This window comes from Chinchilla lanigera, unplaced genomic scaffold (assembly GCF_000276665.1).
Source record: "Chinchilla lanigera isolate Chin_1 unplaced genomic scaffold, ChiLan1.0 scaffold00034, whole genome shotgun sequence".
In the NCBI taxonomy this organism is placed as follows: Eukaryota; Metazoa; Chordata; class Mammalia; order Rodentia; family Chinchillidae; genus Chinchilla; species Chinchilla lanigera.
The window spans coordinates 21,186,151-21,203,235 of NW_004955435.1; the positions used below are offsets into that span (position 1 = coordinate 21,186,151).

The 17,085-nt window shown below is 37.0% G+C and overlaps 1 protein-coding gene across 8 annotated transcripts in view; it reads right to left on the reverse strand.

Moving 5' to 3' along the window:
- Spag17 (sperm associated antigen 17) overlaps window positions 1–17,085 on the reverse strand; it is a 218,993-nt gene that overhangs the window by 123,146 nt on the left and 78,762 nt on the right. For all 8 annotated transcript variants that reach the window (XR_001234871.1, XM_013516486.1, XM_013516484.1 and 5 more), the window contains 9 exons: window positions 15,214–15,400; window positions 13,524–13,718; window positions 11,478–11,659; window positions 8,523–8,684; window positions 7,308–7,380; window positions 6,984–7,096; window positions 2,072–2,209; window positions 1,871–1,984; window positions 1,136–1,286 (listed from right to left, as the gene is read on the reverse strand). Coding sequence is in view for 7 of the 8 variants with exons in the window: in XM_013516486.1 (XP_013371940.1) it covers window positions 1,136–1,286; window positions 1,871–1,984; window positions 2,072–2,209; window positions 6,984–7,096; window positions 7,308–7,380; window positions 8,523–8,684; window positions 11,478–11,659; window positions 13,524–13,718; window positions 15,214–15,400 (1,315 nt within the window). In the remaining variant the exon portion in view is untranslated. The remainder of the gene's footprint in view (window positions 1–1,135; window positions 1,287–1,870; window positions 1,985–2,071; window positions 2,210–6,983; window positions 7,097–7,307; window positions 7,381–8,522; window positions 8,685–11,477; window positions 11,660–13,523; window positions 13,719–15,213; window positions 15,401–17,085) is intronic.

Below are 17,085 nucleotides of genomic sequence, written 5' to 3' on the forward strand. Positions count from 1 at the left end.
TAAGCACTAAATCTACTGGAAAAAAAGTAGGTAGAAATCTTGAAGATATAAGGTTAGGCGGAGAATTCATGAACAAAAACCAAACTGCATGGAAAATATTTCAAATAATCAACAACTGGGATTTCAACTTATTGAAAAGTTTTTTCATATAAAAAAATCACCAGCAGAGTAAAAAGTAAACCCACTAATTGGGAAAAAGTTTTAGCCAACTTTCCCTCAGACAAAGGACTTCTATCTAGAATATATAAAGAATTAAACAAAAAATCAGGTCCCCCAAATTCAAAGACTCATTTCAAAAATGGGCATCTGAGATGAATACACACTTCTCAAATGAAGAAATGCAATGGCCAATAAATACATGAAAAAATGTTCAACATCATTTGTCATTTGAGAAATGCCTATCAATTGAGGAATGAATAAAAAAGATTTGGTCTTTTTATACAATGGAGTACTACTCAGGTATAAAGAAAGATAAAGTAGAGGCTTTTATAGGCAAATAGATGCAACTAGAGACTATACGCATAAGTAAAATAAATCAGACTCACATGTGTAAACATTGTATTGTCTCCCTACTGTAAGGGGCAATAGATATTGTGAAAGGGAAAGAAACTGTTCAAGAGGAAAGAACAACTGGGATGAAGGAAAAGAGAAAAGAAAGAAGGAAGGAAGGGGAAAAAAATATATATATATATATACAGACACATAAGACTAAGATAATTGTACTACTAATTTTACTGATTTATTAAAATGAATGGTTAATGTTTAATTGTTTGATCAATCTTACATGCCTATATCTGGTTATATGAGTAACCAATTTGAAGATAACAGTATGTAGTATGACAACTATTGTTAATTTCCTATCACTGTGTTTAAAAGTCATATCTTTCTATTGTTTTTGTGTTGTTTTGTTCATGTCTGTTTTTGTTAATTTGTTTTTGCTCTATTCTCTTTAAAATAAAAAAAAATAGTATTGCTGAAGACATTATTCTAGGAAGTGTGGTCCATTAAAATACCCACCTTACTTCTGAAATGTTTCAATGATCATAATACATTTATAAATAAGAATGTAACTTAAAGAGTCACATGTGACCATTAATTAAAATCAATTTAAGTTAAGACAAAGCAATGTACTCACCACTTGTACAGAAGTGCATAAGCTCATGAATGGTAGCTAAACGTTTAGTGCTGTTCCAAGGTGGGGGCAGAGGGAACTGAAGGAGTTCCCACAGTGGCAACTTGGACTGCATCTCCTGCTCAATTTGAACTGGGTCAAAATTCTTTTGGTCCTAACACAAAAGAGCAACGTGACAGAAGACATTAAAATAAGCTGTCAAGTGCCTTATGCATATGGAGGAGGCTAAACTTGATACCTTCACTTTCATTACTTGGGAACAGGGGAAATCAGTGATAATTGAGGAAGACAAACTTGGTATTTTGCTGAAGGTCAAAAAAGCTAGTTCTCACTTTGCCAAAAGTTCCTGGTTCACAGAAATGATTGATCCCTCATTTACAGTGACAAACTGCCAAAGCCTCATATGTATTCATCTTTCCCTTTGGAGGCCCTTTTCTGGTCTCCATTAGTTTTTCATATCAGCAGACATTTAAAGTCAAAGCTATAAGGTTTTGGTGAAAATTTGGTGGAAAAGTTAATTGGATCTCCATTATTAGGCAAGTTTTCTTTGATGACATGACTTCTTCCCTATTTATTTCTGCTTTCTGAGATCTCAAATTGTAAACAGGTATCCATTTTGTACACTAGGTTTTGTTAGTGTTATCTAATTTACTGTTAGAGTGATCTAATTGAGATTCCCTCCATTGTGAATTACAAATGCATTTTCTTACATCAGCTTGCTTAGGGTAACCTGATTACCTTTAGTGCATACTCCTTATAGGCGTGTGCATCATGGTAGTTCAGTAGGAGAGGGCCTTTGGGCACTGGTTTGATTTCCCTTTCTTCTTCAGGTAAGAATACTTCACGGAGGTTCTATTTAAATTGAAATAATATTGATTTAAAGAGAGGATATATGCTTTTTACAAGCATGAAATCTCTGGCTATCTCTTGCCACCTGACCTTTTTCTCACTCTCTGAGAGGCAGAGTGAGGGCAGGATGGACACAATGTGAGCTGCAATCTTGTGGTCTAATCCATCTTCTCTGGGTGGTGGCTCCACCAGACTGGGGGGGACAAGATCCTCTTCAGTTGCTACAACCTATTGAGAAAAGCAGTTGGGAAGAATTGGTATAATGGCCAGTTCTTTACTGGTAGTCACGTATTACCATTGTGCTTAGTAAGAAGGCTGCTCCTACTCTTAAGATGCCAGTAATTACTTATAATGGCAGGAAAGAATCAATGATGATGAAAATAGAAGGAAAATGTTTGCAATCCATACATTAAAGTACATATAACTTTAATATTTGCATTGAAATAGATAAAACAAAATGAAAATGGTAAATAATAAAATTTATTGTGGGTGAAGTCAAAATGACAATTAAAAAAAAATTTGTACTTTTTTTTAAGCACCAAAAACAGTGCTCATACATCTTTGGATTTAAAAAATTTTATTGAGTGCCTACCATATATCATGTATTCTGTAGGACATCTTCACATATAGTAAATTATTGAAGCCTCACAGCAGTGTTTTTGGGTTGATATTATTTTCTACTTTATAGACAAAAATTCTAGGGTGAGTGAAATTACATGACTGGTCCAATTCTAATGCTACTGAGTAGAGGTTAGGTTCGAGCTAAGTCCTCATTCTTTTCTCAAGAACAGAAAAGTTGTGAAGACAAGGAGTCCAATAGTGGATAATAGTCTTTTTCATGTGAGGAAAGTGAAGTCTAGAAAGATTAAATGCTTTGTTTAATTGTACATGGTACACAAGTAAATGAGGTTGAAATATAGTCAAAATATGTGCTTAATTTACAGATTTTTCCCTTTATCATGTCTTAAAATCATCCTCCTGATTTTGGATCCCTCAGCTGAGTTTGTAAACCTTGGAAGTAATGACATTTTGGACTAGATGCTCAGCTGATAGAGGGGACTGTCCTGCTTACTATAGGGTGTTTAGCAGCAGCCTTGGAGTCTGCACATCTGTGGCCAGTAGTACCCTTCTGGTGTGACAATCAATCTCTAGACATTGCCAAAAGTTCCATGGGAGGCAAAAGAACTCTGCTGAGAACCACTGGTATAGAAAGACAAAGTAGTCTCATATCCTTTATTTTTTAATAAACATCCTACTTTCAATAGTGTCACTAACTGTTTCCACTTTATATTTTCCACCCATCTTATAGATCCACTTCCATCACCAGTGACCAGCAGAAGCTGTTTCATCTCTGAAATGTTAACTATAATATCCCATCCTGTAAAGGCAGCCCATCAGCCCTGTACTTTAATGTTTCATTCCCTTACTCTTAAGCCTTTATTCATTCTACACATTTCTATTGGGAGCTTTCTATGCATCACACACTGAGCTCATCAGCTGTCTTCTTTGGTATCTGAAACAGAGTAGATGCTTAGTAATGTTTGCTGCTGAGTTGAGTTGAGTAAAACAAGAAAGACTATGGTAAGTAAAATGATACTGCGAACTCTGCAGGGCTTTTGAGCTCTTACAAATTTATAGACATATGAAACTTTTCTTTGAAAACTTAGTGGAATAATTAAAGGTAAATACAATGTGACTGGTTAGAAGAAAAGGCAATCAGTAAACAGCAAACTGTGTATACTGGGTATAACAGAGATAATATAGCTGAAAAGAATCTTAAAATAAACATTTTTATATACTGAGAAAAAAATAAATGTGCTATACCCATCAATTAAAAACAAGAACAGACAATGCTAAAAATCAATTAGAGTTTACAAATTAGAAATATTGCTAAAACAAAACTTCAATAGCAGATTGGACTCCACTGAAGAATGAATTTGTAGGCAGTTAAACTAGAATTCCCAAAGAGCTAAAACTGAAAGAAAATTTAAAGAAAAGGAGGAAAACTGAAGTGGGACTATCCATTCAAAAATTAGATATGAAAAATAATACTTGAAGATAGTAAAGAAAGCTTTCTTAAAATCTACTTGTAATGGTTGATACATTGTGTCAATTTGAGAAGTTTAGAAGCTTAACTAAGTAACTCAGCAGGGAGCCAGGGTTCTCACTTTGTAAACATCCTGAGCCTATGCAAGAGGAGGCCACAGAGATGGTGTGAATGCTACACTCGCTCTAGGCTGGGTAGCCTGCATACAATATAAGGCAGGAAAAGAGGCTTGTCCCTCACCCTGCTCCTTTTGCTCTTGCTGTTTTTGCTGTCTTCTGCCACCTTGACTCTGCTTGGTGCTCAGTGTGGTGCTGCTGAGATGGTGAGACTTCTAAGAGGTGGGTCCTAGAGCACTTTCCTCGAAGGAATCAAGGTAATTCTCATGGCAACTTGAGTTAGTTCTTGTGAAAGAGTTGTTACAGAAGGAGCCAATCTTTCCTGTCCCTCACTCTGGCTTCCATCTCACCACGTGTTCACTCCCTCTCACAGGCACTACAGCTATGATACCATCCACCATGATCTGATTGGTAGGTCTCCCTGAAGGACCCCCGCCCATTGCAAAGAGAAAAAGCACTTTGGCTGCACTTTCACACTTCCCAATGGGCCCAACTGCAAGGGATAGCACTGTCCCAAAAAGCACCTGCTGTCTTTGCACAAAAAATCCCACAATATTACAAAATGTTCTTGCAAGTTAACTGCCCTAACCACAAATCCCCCTCCCTTGGCTGTTCTGGCCCTCAAACATCCTCCCCAGAAAAATCCTTAAAAACTCAACACTTTGCACAGCTCGGGGCTGTCTTGGTCCGCTAGGCAGCCCACCTTGTCGCTCTCTCGCCCAATAAAGACTCTTCTCCTATCAGACGGTCCAGTTTGGCTCTGTGTGGGTTTCTCAGTCCAATCAGTGAGCCAGCTTAGGGAGCCCTCATCAGAGATGACATCAATGGAAATGCCTAATTTTAGACTTTTTGCCTCCATAACAGTGAGCTAAATAAACCTCTTTTCTTTATAAACATAACTAGCTTTAGGCATTTTGCTATAGAAGCATAAAATGGACTAATACACCTGGACATAATCTTGTTGTTTTAATTACATTTTTGTTACTGGGATAAAGTACCTGATATAAACAATTTAAAGGAGAAAAGGCTTATGATTTTGGCTCACAGTTTTAGAAACTTCAGTCCACAGTCAGTTGGTTCCATGACACAAACATGGCTAAAAGGTATGTTGGAGCAGAGCTGCTCATTTCATGGTGGCTGGGAAGAAGGATGAGAACAGAGGAAGGAAGGAAGGAGAGATAAACCCCTCAAAAGAGCATCCCTCCTGCCCCCGGTGATTATAGTTACTCCAGTTAGTCCCCTTCCTAACAGCACAGTCACCTCAGTGGCTTGGTCTGTTCATGACTGCAGCAGCCCCATGATCCAGTCATCTCTCCTGGAAGCTCTTAGTACAGTCAAGTTGACAATTAAGATTAGCTGGCCCACATGCTATCCATTATAAAGAGAAACCCTTAATAGCTACAATGAAAACATTGTTTTCTAATTTTGTTGCATTATTGCTGGTAAGAAGTCTACCTTAGACTTCTTACTAGCCATATTGGAAGGAAGCGAAAAACCGAGCAATGCTATCACAATACTTTTCCATACATATTGAGACTAGGTTTAAAAGTCATTCCTGCTATTTACTACTTGAAGAAGCTACTTAACTTCTCTATGTCTCAATTTTCTTATTTGGAAAGTAGGGGATAAAGATAGTTCTTGCTTAATAGGATTGCTTTGAAGATTAAATGAGTGAATATATTGTTTCTACATAGAACAATCAGCCCCTGGTGTCTGTCTGGACCATTTATTAGCTAGTAGAATGAGTAATAAATTCTTTTCAAATATACATAGAACATTCAAATCATTGACCGTGCACATGAGGTCACACAAGAAGACTGAGGAAATTTTAACTTACTGTGTTTACTGGCACTATAATGCAGTAAAACTAGAAATCAGCAACTGATAGTAGAAATTAACTCATGAGTAAAATAAGTGAACAGGGATTCAGAACTCAATACACTGAAAGCACCAGAATGAGCCAGACAAACATTCCAAAGCAAAGGTAAGCTTTAAGTAAAGCAAAAAACAATGAAGTATACTTTTAACTAAAATGAAATGAAAAATAAACCCAAAGAGAGTAGAAAGAAGGAAATAATAAAGAAAATAAGTAAATTAATGGAAAATTAAAAAGCTGATCAGTGAAATAATGCTGTTTCTTTGAGTAGACCAATTCAAGACACACCATTGGCAACCACGATGAAGATGAGAGAGTCCATAGATAAATAACATCAGTCAGGTGAAAGGGACCCTAACCAGATGCTGTATTGTTGGTACAGTTGGTCTCCAGTGTGTGCAGATCCTGGAAAAATGAACTCCTTTGTGATCCTGGCTTGTGTCAAGGTACTTCTTTTGGCTTTCATGTCTTTTCTGCCCCTTTCTTTGGGACATTACTGTCCCCTTTACCATCAGGTTTTTGATCAGGCAATTAGCATGTCACTACCATTTAAGTGAATAATATCATATAAAGCAACCTTATATCATCTTAAAAATCCAAATAAAATAAATGTATTTATACCAAGGACAAAAATTAGCCTTACAAGTAGAAAAACCTAATTAAGTATTTAAGCACAAAAACATTAAAGAAAGTTAAAGACTCTTAACCACCCCACTCACCTGTCCATGTTCTCTTCCTCTTTGATTAAAACAACACTAGACAGAGGTGTTTTAAATGATATGCTCTATCAAAACTTTGGGGATTATCAAATTAACTCTTCTATGTTTATCTAAAACATGATAATCTCTATAAATGAGAATGTATCATGTGTACAATTTTAAAATTGTGTTAAAAAGTAGAAGCAAAGAGAGATGATGTGACTTTCTCAAAGATACAAACTGGCAAAAGCCCAAATCTACTCACCTGTTCTAAAATACAGTGCAATATCAGGGGCACAGAAATGAATTCCTCTGGAATTGGGTTCAGCAGATCATTGTAATATCTCATGTCTACTTCGGATGTGATGATGAAAGTCACTATAAAATACAGAAAATAACATTGCCAGTTAAGACATATTCTCTATTTCTTCTGTCAAAATTTCATGCAAAATTGCAAACTATGACTATGCACTAATGAATGTAGCAATTGTAGATGGAGGGGGAGCTAAAAGGAATACGGAGGGCAGTCATTATTCCTTGAAGGACCAGTTCATGACGTTGACTCTCCAGCAGACAACTCCATACATGCCTGGTGGTTGAACTTGTGGCTCTTCAGACTGTGCTTTCTTCTTTCCAGACCCTGGAACAACTTGTTGTGGAGCCTATAAGAATAATAATTAAAAAGAAACACAGCTGAGATATCCATCTGAGAGGTGCCTTCATCAGATACTGATGCGATTAGATACAACAGGATTCTGACTATAATTATGTTCACACAATCATTTTCTAATATTAGGATTAGGGAAAAGAGGTCTTGTTTGTGGGAGGAAGGAAGCTATGGGTATAGGCGCCACTCGATTTTTTTCTAACATTGCCCACTGGGCAATTGCAGGGATGATGATGTGGTGATGGTGCATCTTTCCTGGATGACGCTGAGTCATGCCATTCTCCCATAACAGCCAAAATGGCTCTCCATTGCATTTAGGATAAAACCCAACGACCTTGCTAACTCAGCACCAAGGCACACTCCTGATCTTCATTCTACCTGTGCAGCTTTACGTCAGATCATTGCTCTTCCTTCTGCACAGGCAGCCTGGGAACACTAACTTCCTTCCCCGTGGTCTTGGCTTGTGCCATAACAGTTTCTTTGATCTCCATGTCTTTGTGTATCTCTACCCCTTTTGTGAGAATGTCATCATGCCTCTTTTCTCCTTCAAGCTTTCTGTTAGTTCAAACTGAGCCTTAGCCATATCTCTAAGCCTGGGAATATTTTTCTTACTCCTCTCTCTGCACCCTACTTCTCCCCTACTTAGGTGAGGGGAGAAGTAGGTTTTTACTGCTTTTCCTGCGGTTTGAGCTGTGTGATTTCGTAGCATTCATCATGCTATACTGAAACTATTAACTAACTTTCTCTTAAAAGATTCCCTCCCTGAGGGGGAAAGTGAATGAGTCTTCATTATTGTGTTGTCGGTATCTTGCACAGTCTAAGCACATAGTAAATACTAAACAAATACAATCATTACTTTATCACAGCCCCCACTTTGTTCTACGTGTTACTCCCTGCATGTTCTGGTCGGTGCATTCCACCCTTACTTTTGCAGGCACGGGGAGTTAAGAAGCCTCATAAAGACCCCACTCCATAGCCTTCTACTAGGGACCTTTTCCTAATTCCACGCTCATGGATTCAATTCCAGCATTCAGTGTAGTATTCATGTAATATTTTTATTTTGTGCTTTAAAAGCTTAAAACTTAAGTTGTTCAGTTCATCATTTGGCCTACTAAAGACATTTGAACCCATACATACCTCGGGTGTTGGCATGGATTCTAAGATAGTTTTCTCATTAACCACTTGTGGGACATTAATAAGCTGCATGCTTTCCAAATAATGCTGGTGCTGCCTTTTCCAATCCAGGGTGTCGTACATCAAACAGGCAACATTTTCAAAAATATTGGTGCCCAACTGAAGCTACAGGTGAGAGAATTAATGACAACCTGCTATTAGTTTCAGACTGTTAGAAAGAGATGCACCATTTGTGTATTTCTTATCAGATAAACCTGTCAAATTTTCGTAGGAAAGCAAATCCCTGAATCCCTGAACAACTGGATTCCAGCTGTGGTGACCAAGTCTTCTTCTATGAACCCTGCTTACCATTCTTGTCCATCACAGTGCAGACTGCTTGTTCCCTTTACAGTACCTTATGGTTGCCTAATATTGAAAAAGACTAATTATTGTTTTAACCAAGTGAAAACCTAACCATTAGCTCCCACAGCATAGCCTATACTTTTTATATCTCAATTCCTATAACATATTAAGTAATTTTGACTTCCTTAGCCAAAGACAAACAGCAGATGATTTCTTGTCTGGCTATGCAGGAGAAAACAGAATCACTTTATGGGCTTCAAGTGTCACCCATCCAGGAACAATATAGTATATGCACAATCAATGTTTCTTCCTTCTTTCCTTGCCTCCCTTTTTCCTTTTGCCTCTGCCACCTTTAGGGAAAGACACTAAGAAATTCCATTAGACTACTGCTTCTATAATACCCTCAAGTTTTATGAGCTGACAAGTGAGTATAGATCAGATGCATTTATTACTTGAGCTTTCATATCCGGAAGCAGGAAAACACTGTGATTGCAGGGTCTGTCTGCTTGAAAGGAAAAGAGGATTAAGCAGGCTCAGCCTGCGTCTGAGTGGAAGAGGTAAGGCAGAGTGAGAGGGCTTCTTGTGGGGTCAGTGGATCACGGTCTGGCAGAAATCCAGAGAAGCGCACAGCTCTGCCCGTCATAACACACCTGTCCCTCTGGCTTCACAGGCTCACGTTAAGACTGAGAGTTTTTCCTTTAAGCTTCAACCTGGTATTCTCTGCCTAAATATTGGCATACAAATACATTTCTAGGAAATATAGTAAAGTTTTGCTCAATGTTTAGCTTAACTTAGTTAATTCATTTTAAAATCAAACAGCAAATGAAAGGCCATCAATTTATTTCAGCAACCAGGCTTTAACTTGAAATGTTGCAGATGTCTCACATGAGAAGTCAGCACATCTTGGTGGGCATTTGTTTGATATAAAGCTTTCGTTACCTTGGTAAAGAAGGACTACAGCTTGCTTGTTTGCAGCCAAAGGTTTCAAGTGCTTTCCATTCATAAATGGAGAAGGACTCCTGGCTGGCTTTTACTTTGGATACAAGACCATTATCAACTTATGCCTCAGTGTATGAACACTATGTATTTGGTCTGTTTCTACTAGTAGAGTTATCATTTTTTGTTTATTATGTAATATTAAGTTTAAAATGAACTTTGATCCACAATATTCAATTCAAGGGCTTTGGAGGCTCTCCTTTCCCACCATCCTCAGGGGTGGGTCCTTTATTCACAAGCCTACCTGGGCTCTAAAAGGTTACTGCAGTTGGACCCAGACCAAAGCCCGGGCACAGAAGTGATGCTCATTACTTACTTGTGAACTGGCTGGTAGGAGATCAGTAGGATCAACTAGGCAATGCAGCCTTAACCAACTCTCTAGAGAGCTGAATACTTTCAGATGATAGTCACCTTCACAGCCAAGTGGACATGTGGGACATTAATCATTTGGTCCTGAAGTCAGGTGTGTTCTGACTACTTTGTATTTCAACTAAGGTGCTAATACATTTTTAATATAAAATAATATTTTCAACTTTAATCACCTTTTAAATTCTTTTGCATTTTGTAAAAAATATTGCCACTATGTCTTTCATTACACTGGGATGATGAATCTAATGAGTAGAAAATCATGCACACGGGATAGGAAGCAGGATGCCAGGGATGGTGGCAAGTCTTCTGAAGTCTCGATTGTATGCTATGGTGTTCACCTCTATGCCCCAGTTTTGCCTCAGAAAGGAGTCTGTTTTGGGCTGAACACATTTCATCTTTTCTCACCATGCTGTGGAGAGTAAAGAAGCTGCACAAAAAAAGCATTTGCTAGTTCCCTGAATTTACTACATTTCCCAGCAGCTCATCTTTTTCAAATGAATAGGACCTTCAGCATATGCTTCACCTAACTTAGCCCATGGACATATGGCATCTTATCTGCTGTTTCTCTGTCTCATGATTTTAATATTTCTTCTCTGCAAGCCCCTCAGTAGCAGGGACCAGTAAATGTTCTCTGGAAATGTCTGTTGGTTGTTGGGCCAGGGTCAAGTAATCTGATAAAGAGAGAGCATGTTGACCAAATATATTGAAAAATAAGATTTTGGTGATGAAAGCAAGAACTTAGAAAAAGAATGCTTGAACTGACCTTCAGAGAGAGAGACAGAGACAGAGAGAGAGAGAGAAAGAGAGAGAGAGAGAGAGACAGACAGAGGGAGACAGAGGGAGACAGAGAGACAGAGGGGGACAGAGAGACAGAGGGGGACAGAGAGACAGAGAGAGACAGAGAGCCCAAGAAAGAGACACACAGAAAGATTCACAGAGACAGAGAGTGAATATAAAATTTTACTATTTCCTTAGTTTATATATTGAGGTTCTAGTTACTGGTTCAACATTGTTGAGGCATGAAACAAAGCCATGGGTTATTAAATAAAAGAATCACTATTATTTATTTTCATCTGCTGCATCTTATTCTTTACCATGAATTCATACAATAAGAGCTACAGAATCAGACCACAACCATTAGCAGGCTTTGTAGTCAGTGCTCAGTAAGCATCTATGGCATGAATGGATGGGGTAGATGGACCACAGTATCACACATTGGGACTAGGTAGTCTCACTAATGAGTGTACTGACCAGTATCTCACTGTCTGACCAGTCAGGTGGAAAATCAGCTGCTTTGACCATATATTCAAGTCGAGCAACATCAAAGAGATTTGTTTCAGGTTTCTCATTATTCAGAATCGGGTCCAAGTATTTCCAGAAAATTTCAAGCTCTTTTATGGCATTTTCTTTCTTCAAGTTTTCAGCTTCTTTATCTAGCAATAGAAACATGTTTTACTACAAAAGGAGAGTACTGAACTTATTCCCATTTCAACCAGGCATAGTGAGTCACATGCAGGATGGGAAATGTTTGTGCAGTAACAGAAAGATGCAAAGAAAAATAGGTATAATCATTATGTACCGCAAAAATGGATCAAGAAAATTTTAAAAATCAATTAAAAAAGTTCTTAAAACTGAAAAATACAATTATGAAATCAAAAGATGTTCCTTCTAAGATTGATATTAAATGTGAATGTATCCTACTATTTCATTTTTTGTTGAGGTCCAGATGATTATGAAAGGTCACACATTTCGGAAACTAAATATACTCAATTTCTATCACTCTCAGGTTATATCTACAGAGCCCAGTTTTTCTGCCAAATAACTTTTTGCCTATATTTGTGTCTGCTACTGATTAAAAATGTTCTTGATTTACTATTCACAAGGCTAAAACAAGTCTGGGTCACTGATCTATGCTTCAGTTAGGTTTTGATCACATTAGAATAGTACTGTCTTCCCTGGGCATTTGCATTCTGACTGTAAAATAATATTTCCATACTTATGCTTAAGAATTTATTCTTATTATATGGAAAACTAAATAGTATGTTGTAATACTAAGATATCATTGTTTTATTATAAAACTATTTGATATTAATTTATTTTTACATTATATATTTTTATAAAGACTTTTTCTTACTTCTGTCACATTTTGTCATTAGCTTCACTAGTAAATTACTTAATATAACTATTCTTTGAGGTACTCAGGAAAAGTCTGGGTGTGAATATCAATTCTTTTACCTAATAGTTTCTTCTAGTCTGAGAGTTATTTGTAGGAAAATGGAAATAATAAAGCATATTTGCTAAGTTTGTTGTGAAAGCTAAATGTGTTGATGTATTTAAAGCCCTTAGCCATAAGACTAGTCCTAAGACATATGCCTAATAAACAGTAGTTATTATTATTATCAGAGATAGTGATTTCTTTTTTAAATTAAGTTTATTTGTATATTTTAGTGTACATAATGATCACACTCATTACAGGGAATTTGTACCTGTACATGATTTAATTTGATTCCTTTTTCCCCCCTTCCCAGGAGTACTCATTTCTAAATTTGAAGAGCAGTTGAAAAAAAAATTTAGTGTTACAGAAATTGGGATGTAGCTATGCAAGTTACAAAAGACTATGCAAATGTTAGTAATGAATAAAATAAAAGCAATACATAAGGGAGAAAGAGCTGAGTCTTTGAAAACATGAGTTTACACTGAATCTCAGTTTGTTACCTAACAGTAGTAGCTTTTGCTTCTTTCCCAGAGAGAAAGTCTAACACACTTCCCTGAGATGAAGACTCTGGGGCACCAAATGACTGAATGGTAGTGTGATTGGGATTTCACTCCACAACTTCCTAGTCCCCAGCCAAGAAGATAAAGTGTCCCCTTCAATTTATCACAATAAGCTAGTAACGAGTAGGGCAAGACTCCCAGGCTATGATCTCACTTGGGCCATTGGTGACTTTTGTAAGAACTGATTGATTCATTCAGAAGTAATCTATCCAGCCCAGGCTTTGTGTATAAGAAGTTACAAATCAAAAGTTCCTGAGAAATGTAGTTGGACAACCAAGTCTTCTGACCTGCAGTCTATATTTTCTATGACTACACAGGGATGCAAACACAGAGTATGATTTTAATTTGCAAAATTTATGACTCTTGGCTGATACAAGCAGAATAAATAGCAAATCAAAGTCTTGAAAGGATTTAATAATGTATGTATTATGTGACTATGTTTTGGACAGCAGATCGTATTTGTACTTTAAGGACTATGGGTAATATCGAAGAACTCAGTAAGTTGTGTAGTAGACTGCATACCTTCTGGCTGAAGAGAAACTTCCTGCTGCTGGCTAACTGCAGCCAGGTGTGTCTGCAGAGGCTCATAGTTCTCTGAAGATATTTTAATCACGCTGGTTATAGGAATGCCGAGCTCAGTCATAATAGCTAATAGCTGAGGATTGTTGAAGCCCACAACAATAATGTAATGCTGGGCACCATCATCTGGCTCATCATCTGTTCAAAATACCATAAAGAAGAGTAGTCATAAATGTAAAAGAGAATAGGTTGTGCTTAGTCAGGTCCATAGCTATATACATTATGCATGTGTTTGTAATCTCTCTGGCTTGCCAAAAATGGTCTAGTTGGCGGGAATGCGGTCCTGTTGACTGTTTCACATTATTGCTTTTCCAGTGAGAAGACCTCAGCCATTTTACAAAATATTAAATCACTTTTGCAAATGAGACATAGGAGTAACAGGAGGATAAATATACATGGGGCTTATGGTCATGGAAAATGTGTGCTTCAGTTTTTGTCAGAGTTTGGCCTATAACTATTTTTGGTTCTAATCTACTTTGAGCAACATCTGGATTTACTCCTGAGTTACAGTAGCTGCAGCTTTGTGTTGTTTACAAGAGTGGGAAATATTGAATATATCAACGTATTATATGCACTTATGCCAGTTGGTGTGAATTGATTACTGGTTATGTAACAACTATGCATTCATTGCATAAAATTTTCAAGTATGTATTGCATGTTTTCCTAAAAATCTTTCCCTCTGTTTTTCCCTCCTTATGCTATTTTATTAAAGCATGAGTTTATCTTAGAATATGCTATTCTGTGGGATGAGAATCGTTGGTATACTTTAATCCTGATATTGCATAGTACATGAAAATACTACATTGTAGAATAGGTCGTTAAGATTAACTCACAAATAATACAACAGATGAACAACTTTTAACTTTCAAAGTGACACTTTCTTCTATGACAACAAATCAGCACTGATATTGCCAGGGAAATCTATCATATTATAACTTCTTAAGTCTAGTGAATTTGGAGCAGAGATGTATGAGTGCAAAGAGAGCTCACTGCTATTTCATTTAAATGTGATCTAAAATTGCTAAAAAATTAAAAATCTATGATTTTAAAATAATAAATACAGTACAGATATTAACAGGTAGCTCCATTTGGGTTCAGGAAGGTGGTGGTAAGTGACTAATGGCTGCCCAGGAGAAACCATATTTATGTCAGTCATGTAACATGAAAGAATATGCTAGTTGCTCCATCTCAGGTAAAATGACAGTGGGAAAAGTTGGGGCCAGGAAGCTATGTGCTCTCTGTGAGCCTCAAATTAAATAGCCTGATTTCATTACCATTCTATTTTGCTATGACAAATATCACTTTTTATTTTGCTTTATAATTACATCTGACTTTATGTTCCCAACAAGATATTCAGTGGCTTGGTGGTACAATCAACTTGCTATCTCATTCTTTGTTGGGAAATGTACCTTGTCAAACACATACTAAGTAAATATTTGTTAAAGACATAAATGAATTTCATAGAGAAATAATTTTGTATTGAAGTGCTATGGAAAGTAAGTGAGTTATGATTTTATAAGGAACAAAGAGACTGGGACAGATTAAGCATAGTTACTGGAATGCTCTCTCAAGTCATGTTATGGGTCAAAAGCAAAAAGTGAAAGGCAACCAACAGCAACAGCACTTCACTGACCAATGTAGTACTTGGTGTCATCCTCTTCTCCCCTCCGTTTTAACTCAGTGGTCTTCTTCACTGTTGTGCTGACCTCAGGCTGATCTTTTCCCTTTCCTTTAGCACCCTTGGCACCTGGGGCCTTCTTCTCTTTGGAAGGTTTTGCTTTGCCTTTATCCATTTCTAATTTAGATTTCTCTTCTATCACCTGAAAAGAAAGAATACTTTTCCCCCCTTGCAAATCATAAACAAAGAAAACAGTAGCTTTAATTCTTTATTTGACCCCATCACTTATTTCTTGTTTGATTTTCATTTATTCATTTGTTAAAGTGGGACAGTGGAGATTCCAGCCTGAATCTAAACTGTGAGAAGGTAAAGATCTTTGCTCCAGGACTGGAGGGGCAGGTGCTGGGAGACAATCCAACCACCTTCATCCACCTCAGTTATTTGAAGGTAGGGCAGGAAGATAAGTCTGAGTATGTTATCATGTTAGGAATTTAGATGTCCATTTTAGCCTAACCCTGTAGAGCATCTTTTGAATCTTAGAGGAGTTTGGGTTGATCATTAAAATCAAACAAAGCAAAAACTAAAAGTGAAAGAGGAAAACAGAAAGAACAGGGTTTTCCCCTAAAATCTCCTTGATAATGTTTCTAATAGCTGAATAATACATTGACTATTTTTAAAGATTAGATCATTCTTTTGAGAACTTAGCACTAACAAATTATTTTTATTATACTCCTACTTGACTGGTGATTGCTGTTTTACACATCTAAAGATGGGAACAGCACAGATAACAGTTTTGTCCCACAAGTTCTTAATACACTGCTCTGGGCCATGCTTGGATCATCATGTACTATGTAAAGACCTAATATTCCCATCGTGTTACCCTTCTTGAACAACTGTGAGATACCTTGTGCAGTATTTGGTATTGCAGTTGTGCTTTCAGTACATGTGTTTATAAATGCAAAGTGATTATTCTCAGGAAAATAATACAACAGCATTGGATCATGCTTATACTATTACTTTTCCATTCTTACAAATGAAAATAAAGATAATTAAAATTATTGTACCAGTATATTAGATTTTTATGTTTTCCCTTTTAGGTACTGAAGATTACATTTTATAAAATCTAGTACATTCGAATTGGGAGAGTAGAAGGCATGATGCTCTGGCATCCAGATAACAGAATATAACACGGAAGGGGAAAGGTATATTTTCCTGCTCTCTGTAGCACCTGTGCTTCTGCTGCTCTCAACACCTGCTCTTTGGCAGCAGAGTAAAACATCTGGGCAGGCTGGGGTGTGCCACACACACCTTTGGGATACAGGTAGTCACTAGCTATGAGAGGGCCTCATTGTTTCTAGAAAATAAGGAGAAATTAAGTGTGGATAAAGCATATGCAAGTGGCAAAATAACATGTTAGGATAGCTAAAGGCAAAGACTGAGAGAACATATCCCTGAGGTGGAAGCGAAAGTTCTGGGAAAGAGAGTCAAACCAGACAGGAAAGGGGTGGATAGAAAAGAAGGAGAGCAATGCCAAAGTCAAGTTTGTCAAACTTCACAAGTCTAAGTCTGTATCCCATGACTTAAATGAAGTAATCTTTTTTTAAATTTTTATTTTATTTTAAAAATAAAAGGAGGAAAACATTAACAGACAGACAACCTTTTACAAAATAGTAAAAGAACAGTACAGACAATACAGAATTAAAACAAAATGGTAGGAATTTAACAATGCTTGTTTTATTACATATTGATATCTTCAAAGTAGTTTCTCATGAAAACAGATAGAGACATGCAATATTGATCAATCAAGGACTCATTGACAGTTTCTTTCAGCAAAGAAATAGAAGGCAGTAGATCAACTCTGTGAACTATCCTGTATATACATACATA